Source organism: Cynocephalus volans, chromosome 1 (genome assembly GCF_027409185.1).
Source record: "Cynocephalus volans isolate mCynVol1 chromosome 1, mCynVol1.pri, whole genome shotgun sequence".
Taxonomy (NCBI): domain Eukaryota; kingdom Metazoa; phylum Chordata; class Mammalia; order Dermoptera; family Cynocephalidae; genus Cynocephalus; species Cynocephalus volans.
Window position 1 is genome coordinate 7,096,347 of NC_084460.1, and position 14,327 is coordinate 7,110,673.

At 36.6% G+C, this 14,327-nt stretch overlaps 1 protein-coding gene across 1 annotated transcript in view; it reads right to left on the reverse strand.

The window, feature by feature from the left end:
• ATP6V1E1 (ATPase H+ transporting V1 subunit E1) overlaps positions 1–14,327 on the reverse strand; it is a 46,177-nt gene that overhangs the window by 27,653 nt on the left and 4,197 nt on the right. The window contains exon 2 of the mRNA XM_063106312.1: positions 5,914–5,979. Coding sequence (XP_062962382.1) covers positions 5,914–5,979 — 66 coding nt within the window. The remainder of the gene's footprint in view (positions 1–5,913; positions 5,980–14,327) is intronic.

Here is a 14,327-nt window from a genome sequence, read left to right on the forward strand (position 1 = left end):
AACCGGGGGGGAGAAGAATATATAACAATTACAATTCCTTGAAGTTGACATGACAAGCATACAGAAAGGACATTGTTGAGTGGGAGGGGGAAGAGGGAGGAGGGAGGGAGGTTTTGGTGATGGGCCACAATAACCAACCACATTGTATATCGACAAAATAAAATTAAAAAAAAAAAAATTCACAAATAGAAAAAAAAAAAAGAAATTCTCTGTAAAATAAATTTACGTCTATAAAGGAAATCTTTATTTGTAAAGGTATGTCCCCCCTCCACACACCTAAAAAACTAGAGACTTTTGCAATGGAGAAGACATTTATTCGAAGTTTACATAACAAACTTTACCTTTGTATAAGTTGCTTTTTCTGTAAATTGTCTTAACTGGGCCTTTATTTGTTTGGGCAAAATGTCTATCCTGTTTCATCTGGCAGTCATCCCTCTGGAAGTGCAAATTTTGGAGTGCCCAGCCAACAATTAGGACTATAGAATAGGTAATTAGAATATTGGTAATTGGCAAGAAATCAACAGAGTAACAATTACTCTTCCAGAGAGAGAGAGAGAAGAAATCTGGGGTTATCAGTGGTGAGAGCAGGGAGGGAGAGACTGGACAAGGGGCAAAAAAGAATAAGTATAATTTGTAACAATATACGTACTAGTAATATTGATTTGATCAACATATGTCAACACTGAATCCCAAAAATATGTATACTCAATTACGATTCAATAAAAAAAAGGAAGATTGGTAATTTAATAGGGGAGAAACTATTTAAAAACTGGCAAATGAAAAATCTTATTGAAAGCTATAAGATTAGCTTCTGTGTGTGTGTATGTCTATGTGAATTATGTGTGATATTTCTCTACCAAAATATATAAAAGAGCTTTAATTAGTTGGCTTAAAAAAAAAACATTTTAATTATTTTATCAAAAAAGAGAGAATCTAACTCAAATGCCTTTAGTCCATGTGAGTCAGGTAAACTTTAGGTAAATAATACTAGCTTAATATTGTTGGCTTAATAAACAGCTCTGTCTTCTGACCAGGAAACACCCATGTATTTAACTTTAGGGTTCTTGCTTAGGTGGCAACTGCCTAACATTCGCATGCTGTAAAATTGGTTAAGGGGCTGGCTGGTTAGCTCAGTCAGTTAAAGCACTGCCTTATAACGGCAAGGTCATGGGTTTGGATCCTTGTACCAGCCAGGCATGTGTGTGGGAAATAACAGGAAAAATAACTTGGTTGTTTTGTTCAATGTCTCACAGAATTTTCATGAACAGTTCAAGCATGGTTGTTTAAAATAAGTAAATGAGGCATAGATGATTATATACTCTTCATAGTTTCAAAGTCTTTTTGGTAACATGAAACTTTGAGGTGAAATTAAGTAACAGACATTCATTAAATGTCTGGGTCATTTAAAATACTAAAACATGAGCCGGCTGGCTAGCTCAGTTGGTTAGAACACAGCCTTGTAATACCAAGGTCAAGGGTTTGGTTCCCCTTACTGGTCAGCTGCCAAAAAAAGAAAAAAAAAAGATAAAATACTAAAACTATTGAAACAATAATTATTAAATATAACTTTAAAGTTTATATACACTAATCTTATTTTTATATAGTAGGAAAACTATATATATATATATATATATATATATATATGGATCTGTTGGTAAGGATGAAAAAATTGTCCTATGATGAAGCACATGTTTCTAGAAATTATAAAATGTAGATTTATAAGGTGTTGATATGTGACAAGCAGTTCAAAATAGATGACTTTCTAGGTTTTCACAAATTTAAGGTTACTGAGAGTTAAAAATTAACATATAATTAAAACTACTAAAAATAGGGAAACAATTCTGTACGCAAAGTGTCAAGGAAAATAAGAAGTGTTGTTAAAAAGGAGCCTATGTGGTTAGTCCTGCTGCATTCATATAAATAACCAGGCAAACTGGTCTTGCCATGATTATCTTTGGTAGAAATGGGGTAACTGTAGAGAGAAAATTTTCTGTTTCAAAAAAAAACTATAGCACATCTGTTATGAGACTGTAGCATTGTTTACTGATTTTGAGTTCTATTATCTACCTGTAGACTGGACTGGATTCTGAATTCTTCTAGTTTTCTTTAATACCTGGCTAAAACTCTAAGAGCAGAAACCATTCTGTTCCTGTAGACCTGTAAGCTGAAGCTGGACAACTCAACATAAATTTCAAGGTACAAGTTCCATGTGTTTGTGGGGCCACACCAAGAGTTGACCAAAAACTCCTGAGACATTCGAACTGCAAACCAGGATGAGAAGTTGCCAACTTCATGCTGTAGACAGCTTTGTTCCCCAAAATCATCTGAACAAGACTTCCTATTAAAATGAGACTCTAGGGCCGAGCCCGTGGTGCACTTGGGAGAGTGCGGCAGTGGGAGCGCGGCAACGCTCCCGCCGCGGGTTCGGATCCTATATAGGAATGGCCAATGCACTCACTGGCTGAGTGCCGGTCACGAAAAAGACAAAAAATAAATAAATAAATAAAAATAAAATAATAAGAAGAAATAAAATGAGACTCTAAACCCTCTTAATTTTTCCTTACTTGCATTTCTCTTTCACTTGAAAGGATGCTGCTGCAGTTAAAATTTCAAAATAAGTATCTTCTGTGGGTAACTTGCAAATTGTCACTCCTTGCTTTATTATTTTTTTTATTTTTATTTTTTTAAAAGATGACCGGTAAGGGGATCTTAACCCTTGATTTGGTGTTGTCAGCACCACGCTCACCCAGTGAGCTAACCGGCCATCCCTATATGGGATCCGAACCCCCGGCCTTGGTGTTATCAGCACCACACTCTCCCGAGTGAGCCACGGGCCGGCCCAATCACTCTCTGCTTTAACTTAGTCATGTTATGCTAGGTTACTATTAACTGAACAGGGAGGAGTCTGCAGTTGCTGAAACTTCTTGCTGCATATGGAGAAATACATCAAGTATTATAGCGACTCAGTCACAAAAGATAAACAGGCCACTTGGTTAAAACAGGTAGATTCCTCATCTGATTTTTTCTTTGATCTGTTTGATTTTCGTTGGTTTGGTTCATGGGGACTACGGCTAAGGAGCATATGCCAAACTTTGGGTATTATCCTCCAGATAATAATAATAGTAACATCCCTGGTGCACTGAATTCTCTCAGAAGTTTTAAATGTTTTTGTGCAGCCATCCACAGAATGTCAAATGGTCAAAAGGGCTAGAACAAGGCAAAGAAATGCACCTTAACCTACGAATGGCATGCTGAGACTGGGATCCCAGAATGACTTGACTGAGAGAGGCGTTAATGCCCTTAGTTTTAGACCAAAAGGGGAGAATTGTAAAGTCAGGAGAAAGATAACAGCCAAATTTCCCTAACAGGACAGTTTAAATCTTCAGTAGGTATGATAATAAAGTTCCCTCTGCTTTATCTTTACACAAAAGAGATAGCCTGAAGTAACCTGATGTTATTTTTCTGTCCTCCTGTCCCCACCTTAAAGGAAAGTAACTTTGAAACGACCAGTCTGCTTTTTATTCTTTGTTTCTGCTTTCTTTAGCCCTTTTCTGTCTATAAAACCAGCCTCCTCTGCTTAGCTCATTGTAACACTTATTCTATTGTATGGAACAATGTGTTGCCTGATTCTGGAATCACAATAAAGCCAATTGAGATCTTCAACAACAACAAAAAAAGGAAACTTATTGTGACTGTTTTCTTTTCTTTCTTTTTCTTTTGTAAAGCCAGTCAAATTTACCAGTGAGGAAGTGAATAGCAACTTCAGTGACACTAGTAAGTTCTGATAACCCGTTACCACTGGACCTCCCTCTGAACTTGTTTTCAAAGATTACTTCTAGGCTGCCCAGTTAGCTCAGCTGGTAAGAGCGCAGCCTTGTGACACCAACATCACAGGTTTAGATTCGCATACCAGCCAGCCACAAAAAAACAAAACAAACAAAACAACAAGAACAAAAAAGATTACTTCTAATTTATCCAAAAGGAAAGGCCAATGATTTTCATGATAAACAATGAACCAGAAAACTAAAAATTTTATCAAGAATAATAGTACCCAGCAACAAAGTTACAAAGGATATAGTCAGAAGATTCTGCTCATGAAAAAAAGGTATTCTGTATTTTAAATTTAATCCATTTGCATACCACTGAGCTAATGAAAAGAACTCAGAATTTGGAGTTTAGAAGATCTGGGTGACTGTCTATAAGATTTGGTCAAATACCCCGAGTCTTAGTGTCCTCCCTTGTAAAATGGAATAATAAAAAATGGTATTCTTTTCTAATAGGCTGAATAAATCAATGTAACAGTCCCTTTAAAATATAAATTGTATAAATGTGGTTAATTAGTTTTAGTAGTGCAAATTATTAAGCAGTTACTTTTCAAAAAGATTACCTTAGCAGTATATCAGCTGTCCAGGATTTTTAAGCAGTAAGAAACTATGATTTTGAAAAAGTTAGCTAAAGTTGTTGATTCAGATGTTCACTGCTTGGCACAGATACCTGGACTTTTACATTCTAAAATAAATGCCTTACAGCTTATTTCTATACTTATCATGGGAAATAAATACAAATGATGGTGTTATAAAGGATAAAACTACTTTTAGTAGGAACACACTTACTGAAATAATAGCTGAAATAGGATTTTTGTATTTGGCCTAAAGAGAAATAAGAGAACTACGAGAAATTGCAGTGCTCCTGTGACCATCAGAATAGCACTGAACAATATGGCCTATCTACTGTCATGTGTTAGTGGGAGGCAATACAGTCCTTTCTTTCTTAAATGATAAATTAGTCAAATATTTTTAAAGTTTCAGAGAGTTTTACTCCTACATACAATTTTAAGGTTATACTGGTAAGTAACTAAAGTAGCTACAGCAGAGTAAATTAAAAGGACAATGAAAATGAAATACTAGACAATACATGTAGGTCATATTTTTAAAGTAAGCTTTTTGGCCAGCTGCCAAAAAAAAAAAAAAAGTTTTAAAAATGCCTATTATGGGCTGGCCCATGGCTCACTCGGGTGAGTGTGGTGCTGTTAGCGCTGAGGCCATGGGTTCAGATCCTATATGGGGATGGCCGGTGCGCTCACTGGCTGAGCGTGGTGCAGTTGACACCGTGCTGAGGGTTGCGATCCCCTTACTGTTCCAAAAAAAAAAAATTTGCCTATTATGATTATACCTAGGGAAAAGAACAATTTGATATACTGCTAAATGTAAACTGGCATAAACAATGTTTAACTAGAAATATCTATAAAAATTTTAAATGCTGTTGGAATGTCAACTTTGTGATGGACAGGGCTTTCATTTTATACCTTATATACTTCCAAACTTTATTTTTTGCATTGAGTACAAATTAATAAAAAAGCAAAACAACAAAATACTACACACTTATTGGCAATCAAAACAATTAGAAAGGAAAATTTATTTCAACGTTAATGGTGCAGATATATTCTTATTAGTCGTATCAATGAACTGTTAAACAATTTTATTTTATTTACTTTATTTATTTATTTATTTATTTATTTTTTGTCTTTTTTCGTGACCGGCACTCAGCCAGTGAGTGCACTGGCCATTCCTATATAGGATCCGAACCCGCGGCGGGAGCGTCACTGCGCTCCCAGCGCCGCACTCTCCCGAGTGCGCCACGGGCTCGGCCCAAACAATTTTACTAATAAAACTGTTTAGCAAAGTGAAACAATTTGATCTTTGATAACTTCTTAAAATTACAAGACGGGGGCCGGCCCGTGGCTCACTCGGGAGAGTACGGTGCTGATAACACCAAGGCCCCGGGTTCGGATCCCATATATGGATGGCCGGTTCGCTCACTGGCTGAGCGTGGTGCTCACAACACCAAGTCAAGGGTTAAGATCCCCTTACCAGTCATCTTTTAAAAAAAAAAAAATTACAAGACGGATCTCACCTTGGCATCTATTTCTTCTGCTTTCTCGTTGGCTTCTTGTTCAATGAAAGCCATCATATGCTTAATCTACAAGGAAAAAGAAAAGATTGTCTTATTTTTGAATTCAACAAGAAAATATAATATCCATCTCTTCTGATCCAGTGAACAATTATTTATGGAATGCATATTATGTGCTAGGCACTGAGTAGAAAGATGAGATAGTTTCTACCCTCAGGAAGCTTACAATCTGGAATTTGTTCTAGCAAATGGACCAGATGCAATATTCAACAACAAAGATAAATAGGACATCATCCTACTCTCAAGGAACTTGGAATAAATGGGAGGACTGCTATATAGCAGTTTTCCTCTACTTCATACCCCTTCAGCCAGCAACCTCTCTCTTCTCTACCTCTAATAAAATGTGTCCAAGAGGTATCTATATTTACTCTTTCAAGTTTCTTACCTTACCCTCAACACACTTCAGTCTGACTTCTGCCCCCTGTACTTGGTCAAAAGTATTCTCATAAAGTGACAACAATCTCCTTGTCCTTAAATCTTGGCCTCATCTTACTTATCTTTCAGCATCACTTGATATGTTGGCCAACCTTCCCCCTTTTTTTTGGTGGTTGGCCTATAAGGGGAGAAATCTTTACTGAACCTCTCATTTATGTGCACCTAGGGCACTCTATACTTCCTCTCCCATAGCACCTAAACATACACAGCTTTCATTCAATTGTTTGCTTATCTGTCCCTATCCTCAGCTAACCTATGAGGCTAGGAACTTGTTCAAGGGTTTTAGATTACTGGCTACGATTGAAAAATAAATCCACTGAAGGCTTCTGAGTGGCGCTTCGGGTGATTGATCCAACTTAGATTCATAAATGAAGTATTATCTCTAGTGGTAGATGTAAAAATACACTCAAGTGAAAATCCAACCAACACAGCTAATCAAACTTACTGGCAGTGGTGGAGTGAGCAGGACTGTAGCCATGTTGGGACCTAAAACCCCACGGGCTCTAAAAGGTTTTAAAAGGACACAGTTTTTTTCTTTGGCATGCATTTCTCTGAGTTACCTCTTTTCCCATGGTTATTTGATATACTGAACCTTGGTTATGGAGCAAGCTGACATTATTTACATGAATGGAAAGTTGCTTTCCAGAGAGCCTGGAGCTGCAGACTTGCACATACTATATAAGGGAAACCAAGGAAGACATCAATAAAGCTATGCTGATCCCACCCCTCCAGCAAGAACAGAAATGAGACGGAGTCTTGATGAGACTGCACCTGGTCCCTTGCATGTCCCCCTCCATCCTGCTTTTTATTTCCCACGTTCCACTTCCTTAGCCCTCTTTTTCTAGTCTGTCTCCTCAGTTGCCTGATAATAAACTTCCTGCCTTGAATCAACATTTGAGACCGATGAGTCTTTTGTCAGGGGGACCTGGATAACGGTTACAGTTTTGACAAGCCAGCCACGAGGAGCATGTTCCCCTACTCCAGCCCTGGGGTTTCTCCCGGATTCCAATGGCTGGAGCAATTGCCTGCGGAAGCACACTAGGGCTGACCCAGCCCCGCTTCTGGGGGCTGCCTGGTGTCGCTTGGAGTGTCTGCTGCGCTTGGCAAGCAAGCCCTGCAGTGTAGATTTCGGGACTTTCCCAAGTGGTTGCCAGGACCATCTGTCTTGAGGATTCTCCCTTTGCTTGGGCTGAAGCACTGTCTGCCTGTTTTGCTTCATTGGTGGAGGAGGAAGTATTAGGAAGAGTGGAGGGGCTCTGGGGGAGTTGACAGGCTCTGAGGTCAGGTGAGCAGCCGGTGTGCATGGTGGTGAGTCTTTTGTGCCATTTATTAGAGAAAGATACCTGTGGACAAGACTTCAGTGAAACTGTAAACTGACCTTTTGTTTGGTTAAGCACTTCAATTAGGGTGTATGAATGAGCTACCTGTGTGTCTACTGTCTGTCCTATGTTGCCCACTGTGCCTGCTGCTAGTGCTGCTATTAGAGAGGAATTTACACTCTCCCGTGTTAACTTTGAGAACTCTTGGATGGCTTTTGGCTCCCTTTAAAACTCTCCAAGCCCACTGTGAGTTTGTGTTTGGTGAGTGACCTGTCTTTGGGAATTGCATCACACCTCTTGGGAAGATTTTTCCGTCTTAGTGCTTTGGAACAAAGGATTCAGGAACTGGGCAGTCAGTGCTATGGTGGAAATCTGTTAGAACAATGGTTTTTTTTGTTGCAACACAGCTTGATCCACGAATGTATTAGATTCTGAAGGGTTTTTTTTGTGGTTTTTTTTAGCGTTTGGCCAGTACAGGGATCTGAACCCATGACCTTGGCATTATAAGGCTGTGCTCTAACTAACATTCTTAAGTTTTTTGTTTGTTAAAGTGGGTATGAGAACTTCCACTTGTTTGTTAAAGGTACTGTTTTGGGTGCAAGAAATGACTCAAAGGACATAAAAGTCAGCAATTCGTTTGTTTGTTTGGGAGAGCTCTGTCTGTTTGGGTTTGAATAACTGTTTGTGTCTTTTGGTCATTAAAGACCTGATGATCAAAAAGCACCTCCCCCCCAAGTTTCTCTTGGCAAACTTGAGAAACAGAAACAATTATAATTGGCTAAGCCACTGGATAAAATTTGTGCACACAATTTAGCAAACATGAGACTGTCTTAAAACTTAAAAGTCCAGGCTGGCCCGTGGCTCACTCGGGAGAGTGTGGTGCTGATAACACCAAGACCCCGGGTTCAGATCCCATATAGGGATGGCCGGTTAGCTCACTGGGTGAGCGTGGCGCTGACAACACCAAGTCAAGGGTTTAAGATTCCCTTACCCGTCATCTTTAAAAACAAAACAAAACAAAACAAAACAAAACTTAAAAGTCCTTCACATAAGGAAAAACATTTTTGTTAAAAGCCTCTTCTATAGGGCCGAGCCCGTGGCGCACTCGGGAGAGTGCGGCGCTGGCGCTGGGAGCGCGGTGACACTCCCGCCGCGGGTTCGGATCCTATATGGGAATGGCCGCTGCACTCACTGGCTGAGTGCCGGTCACGAAAAAGACAAAAAAAAAAAAAAAAAAAAAAAAAAGCCTCTTTATCTATAGAGTCCTGCAAGTGTTGAAACAGAAACTCACTGTCATTGGCTTTTCAGCCACAATAAGGAATCGAGAAGAAAGTAAAGAATCGAGGCCACTTGAAGATTTTGTTCTTACACAATTCGACCAGTCTTGAGTGTAAATATTTAAAATTTTAACCCTAAACTCATTGGAAACTAAATTGAAGGGGGGAAAAAAAAAGAGTAAAAGGCTTTTCTTTCGGGCCAAGCCCGTGGCGCACTCGGGAGGGTGCGGCGCTGGGAGTGCGGCGACGCTCCCGCTGCGGGTTCGGATCCTATATAGGAATGGCCGGTGCACTCACTGGCTGAGTGCGAAAAAGACAAAAAAAAAAAAAAAAAAAAAGGCTTTTCTTTCTTAATCAGGGTGCTATAAAACCTGTTGGAACTCTGGGACTAGACCCTCCAAGCCCGCCGTAATGCTCTACACACTCCTACACTCGCGGAGGAGGTGGGGTGTGAGGCAGCAAGCCAGGCAGTTTTACAGATTTCCCTACAAACAAGTAGGTGGGGAGGTCACTGAGTCCTCTTAAGAGGGAACTGGTACTTTCGTTATAAAGCTCTCGTTTCCTCGGGGAACAGAATTGCTAGACGCAATAGGTGCTTTGTCTTTAGTCTTCCCCGTTCCCTCCGAGGGCCGGAAGGGTTAAATCTCGCGCTCCTGCATCTTGGGAGAAGTTATAATTACAATGTTTCCACTGACTGAGGAAAATAAGCATGTGGCTCGGTTGTTGCTCAATACTGGTACCTGTCCAAGATGTATCTTCAGATTCTGTGGTGTGGATTTTCATGCACCTTACAAACGTCCATACAAGATGAAGAAACTGAGACACAGAGAGGTTAAGGAACCTGCACAAAGTTACACAGCTATTAAGTGAGCAAGCTAGGATTTGAACAATCAGTCTGAATCCAAAGCCTAGGATTTGGAGCTAGAAGACATGGATTTGAATCCCAGTTCCACCACTTTCCAGCTTCAGTTTACTTCTCTATAAATGGGAATGATAACATCCACTTCACAGGATTTTAAGGGACAATATGTAATAAAGTATGTGAAAACACTTTGAAAACTGGAAACGGTACATATGCTATGATGATTAATATATATGTATACTTATTTATACAAAATATGACTACAAAGTAATGACCGGTATTGTGTAGCCCTTCTTATACATTTTTTCAAACAAGTTATAATCTATTATTCTATACATATGTTGTAAGATTTAAAATATGTGTTATGTAAAGAGACTGAATGTTACCAACTTCTGTTTGTATCATTTTATATAAATACATAAAAATATTTGAAGGCTTTTTTTGGAAATGTTCTTAAATTATGATCTGTCCCATTTATATAATTACATATGTATGTGTACTCAGTATGTATATGCAGTATATTACAGTGACATTATAGATCTTAGGTCATAATAAATGTATTTGTGTGGGTCATAAAAAAAAAAAAAAAAAAAAAAACCTGTTGGAGTAAATAAAATTTAGCAATGTGATTGGGCACCATTATGTCAGAATTACTTAAATTCACTTTCTTTTATTAACTGATAAGTTTATATTACTACTTCATAACTAAAATAAAAGCTGTAAGATCTTTATTTATTTGTATGTATATGTGCATAAGTGTGTTTACACATGTGTACATACATCAGGTTATATGTTCTGTCTACCTAACAAACTCTAGCATAATCAGCCAGAAATGCCTCTTTACTTTTTAGTTCACATGACCTAAAAGCTTTATAATAAATAAGGTGGATTTAAATTGAATAATAAAATTAAAATTAAATGTCTTCAGAATTGTCAACATGCATTTTTGCCTCAGTTTACTGGTCAAACAGAATTGTATTTCTTTCTACTAAGAAATTTTAAGGTTAAAGTTATAAACCCAGCCTACAACAGGATGATCTTTTGACTGTATAATTCTTTAATAAATGAAACTAATTTAACACTGTTTTAATGAAAGCAACTGTATAATCTAAGTTATTGACAAAATACCCAAGTTTAACTTTAATGTTCTTCAAAAAGTGCTTGATATTCACAGGTTATAAAATGGTTAATATAGAACTAACTTAAAAGGCTGACTGGCTTTGTCTAACATCTCAGTTTTTATAAGTAATCTAGGTGTAATTTTTAAAAAATAAATAAACTCGGTAAATTAAATGATGGATATTCCTTGAATATCTGTGATATGTAATATTAGGACATTAATTTCTAAATATAAGTTTAAGCTTATATGCTTTGATTTCTTATTTTAAAGAAACAAAAGATATTTGGGTTTGTTAATAAATATATTCTGTTCCACACTGAAACCTATGTCTTTAAACATTATAAAATATGAATTCATGAAATGTTTTAACATGTAATAGAAATTACTTGCTTCCTAGGTTTTTTACTAAAATTAAGGTTAAGAGCTAAAAGGCAGAGCTTATTAAAAGTTATTTCAAAGAATAAATTCAGGAAGGAAATAAAAACTAGATAAAAGGAGATCAATAAGTAGGAAAAGAAAGAAATTGGAAGCAAGTTATAAAGATGTAGTTTTGGTTAGAAAAGTTAAAAAGAAAAGAAAGAGAATAATTTTATGTAAAAAGGAATCTTATGTAGTAAATTTTTATCCTTAACATGACTTGTCATTTAGGAAAGAGGAAATATAAGACAAAACAAACTCTAAAACGCCATGAAAATGTCTGTAATAAGTCGTAATAACAAATAAGTCATAGTAATAGTTTGTAAAGGGTAAATTTATAGAAAGAATTTTGAGTGTGTTTATGTTCGCTTTAATTAAAAGGAAATTATTTCTAAGTCTTTCCAAAGATTGAGCTTTGGTGTTAAAAAACACTGATACAGAACTGAATTCCCCCATGTTAGAACAACAAGGTTTTCTTGAAGTACTGATCTACTCTTAGCAAAATTGCAAGGGCCTTTGATTTTAATCCTAAAATCTGTTTCTTTAACAGCCAATCTTCTAAACTACAGTTTCTATTTTTGTCACATTTTTCTGAAACTCATTTAATCTCCCTGTTTACAGATTGAAAATGCTTTCTTCATTTAAAATAAAAATTTTATTTCCTGGGGTAAAATCTTCTTCTTGAAGCTTCTTATTGGACTCATATCACTGAAGTTCAACTTTTGAGGTATTGTACTGTGCATGATTTACAGCTTACAACTGCCTGCAGTCCCCACTCTTCATACCCTTAAGAAGGTTTAAATAGTTCTGCTATCATGATACTAAAATGATGTCTTTATTAGTCTTTTTTTCTTTTTTAACTGAGCTTTAAAAGGGTTAAGGTTTTTACAACAATGTAACCTTCTGAGTTGCTTTTAAAATCTCTAATTATCACTTTGGTTCGATAAATGACTATGATTTCACAGTGATCTGTGATTCTGTTTTGATATATTAAGTTCATTAAATGACTGGGGAAAAATGATTGGGCTTATTTGGTAAACTATGAAAATGATTGTCAAATAATAAACATTAGATCCTCTTTCAGTTACATTTATAGATACGTTGTTGATATAAATGTTATAAAATTATATAAAATTCTTAAAATCTATGTTAGTCATATTTTGGTTTTTATATCTTCTTTAAAGGAATATTTATATAAGTAAATTGTTGATATGAATATTCTAAAGATTATTTAAAATTTATAAAAGTCTGATGGTCCTATGTGACCCTATCAGTCAGATTCTGGTTGTAATCTTAAGGTGCTACATGTAATAGAAGTACTCAATCTTCCTGGTCAATTGCTGATTATCATAAGTTTTTACCAGATTTTAGCCATGGCTATTCTGGGTCTCTGTCACCCACAGCTTTGACTTTTCTCTAAAGACATCTGCAATCAGATGCATGGAAAAGACTGTAACAAGTACTCTTAAACATAGGTTTTCAATAATAACTTTCAGATAAGTGAACAAAATAAAAGTTTTTCAGGACTCTAATAAGAAATCTGATGGGTTTATAAACCTACTAATCAAGATCAAGCAAAAAACTGATTACAAAAGGTTAAATAACTGATAATGTTTTTATGACTTGCTTAAAACATTGTTGGTTCTTTACTTAAATGTTTTGTTTTCCAGATTTAAAGAAAACTTCTCTCTTATGCTATGCATAACTTACAGCAATTTGGTAAAATATACTTAATGAACAAAGATGGAAGCATTTGCTTTCTCCCTACTTGACTGCTCCAAAATTTGAAAACTGTTTGTATCCTTCTGATTTTTATGACAACATGGTTATTTGCATAAGTTCAATAAGTATTTGCTTTCTTTACAACAGGATACAATTTATAACACTGTTTATATTGCTAAGGCCCTAACTGGAATATCGTATTTGATAATGTGCACAAAATGCCTGACTTCAAATGTTCTCAGCCTTACAGTGAGTAAATGAAACTGTCACTGCCTGGCAAACCCAAGAACTTTAAGACTGAAGATAAAGTCCAATGTTTACCTTGATCTGGCTTCCTAGCCTTAGAGGTTTTAAATCTGGGATTCATGTGTGATCAATGCAGAAAAATTATATTTCTAAAGCAAAGTTATAATACACTTGTTATAAAATTGTAGTTATGTGTATTGTATTTGACTTTTTCTTATCCACCTCTAGACTGGACTGGATCCTATGAGTTCTTCCAATATACCTTTCTTCCAAAGAATTAATGGAATTGGAAGCTGCTCTTTTTCTGAAGCCCTAAAGGCTAAAACTGGATTAATTTTGGTGAACAGGTCTCATGTATGATATATGGTCCACACAAAATGTTCACCAACCACCCATGGCCATAATGAGACTCTTACCCCTCTAATATTTATATTTTCCACTTTACAAGAAAATGGTCATTTAATTTATTCAATTGACATGTCTCCTCTAAGTTCCTGACCCTACTTCATGTTGCCTTAATTTAGCCTGCTGTTTCATCTTTCCCCCTGACATGGGACATGACTACCTGGGAATGAGCCTTCCCAGCACTGAGGGATCTTTTCAATCAGAAAATTGACCATCAATGTTTTCATGAGGAATATTTTGATCAAAAAGGGGAAAATGATGTCTTGTCTACACAAGCAATTCTCTAAAAATATTCACAGCCTTCAAGTGGGGGCTTAGGACCTGGATGAAACATCCAGTTCTTACAGGATTCATGTAAATTCTTAAAATTATTGATGTACCAATTAATGTATAGGTTGCTAACTCTGAATAAGCCACCAAGTAATATTAGATAACTACATGGCTTTAGATTTCCTGCTAGCTGAACACGGAAAAGTTTATGCCTTAGCAACCCCCTGTTGTACTTACATTAATACCTTGGGAGAAGTTGAGACCCAAGTAAATAAAATATTTAC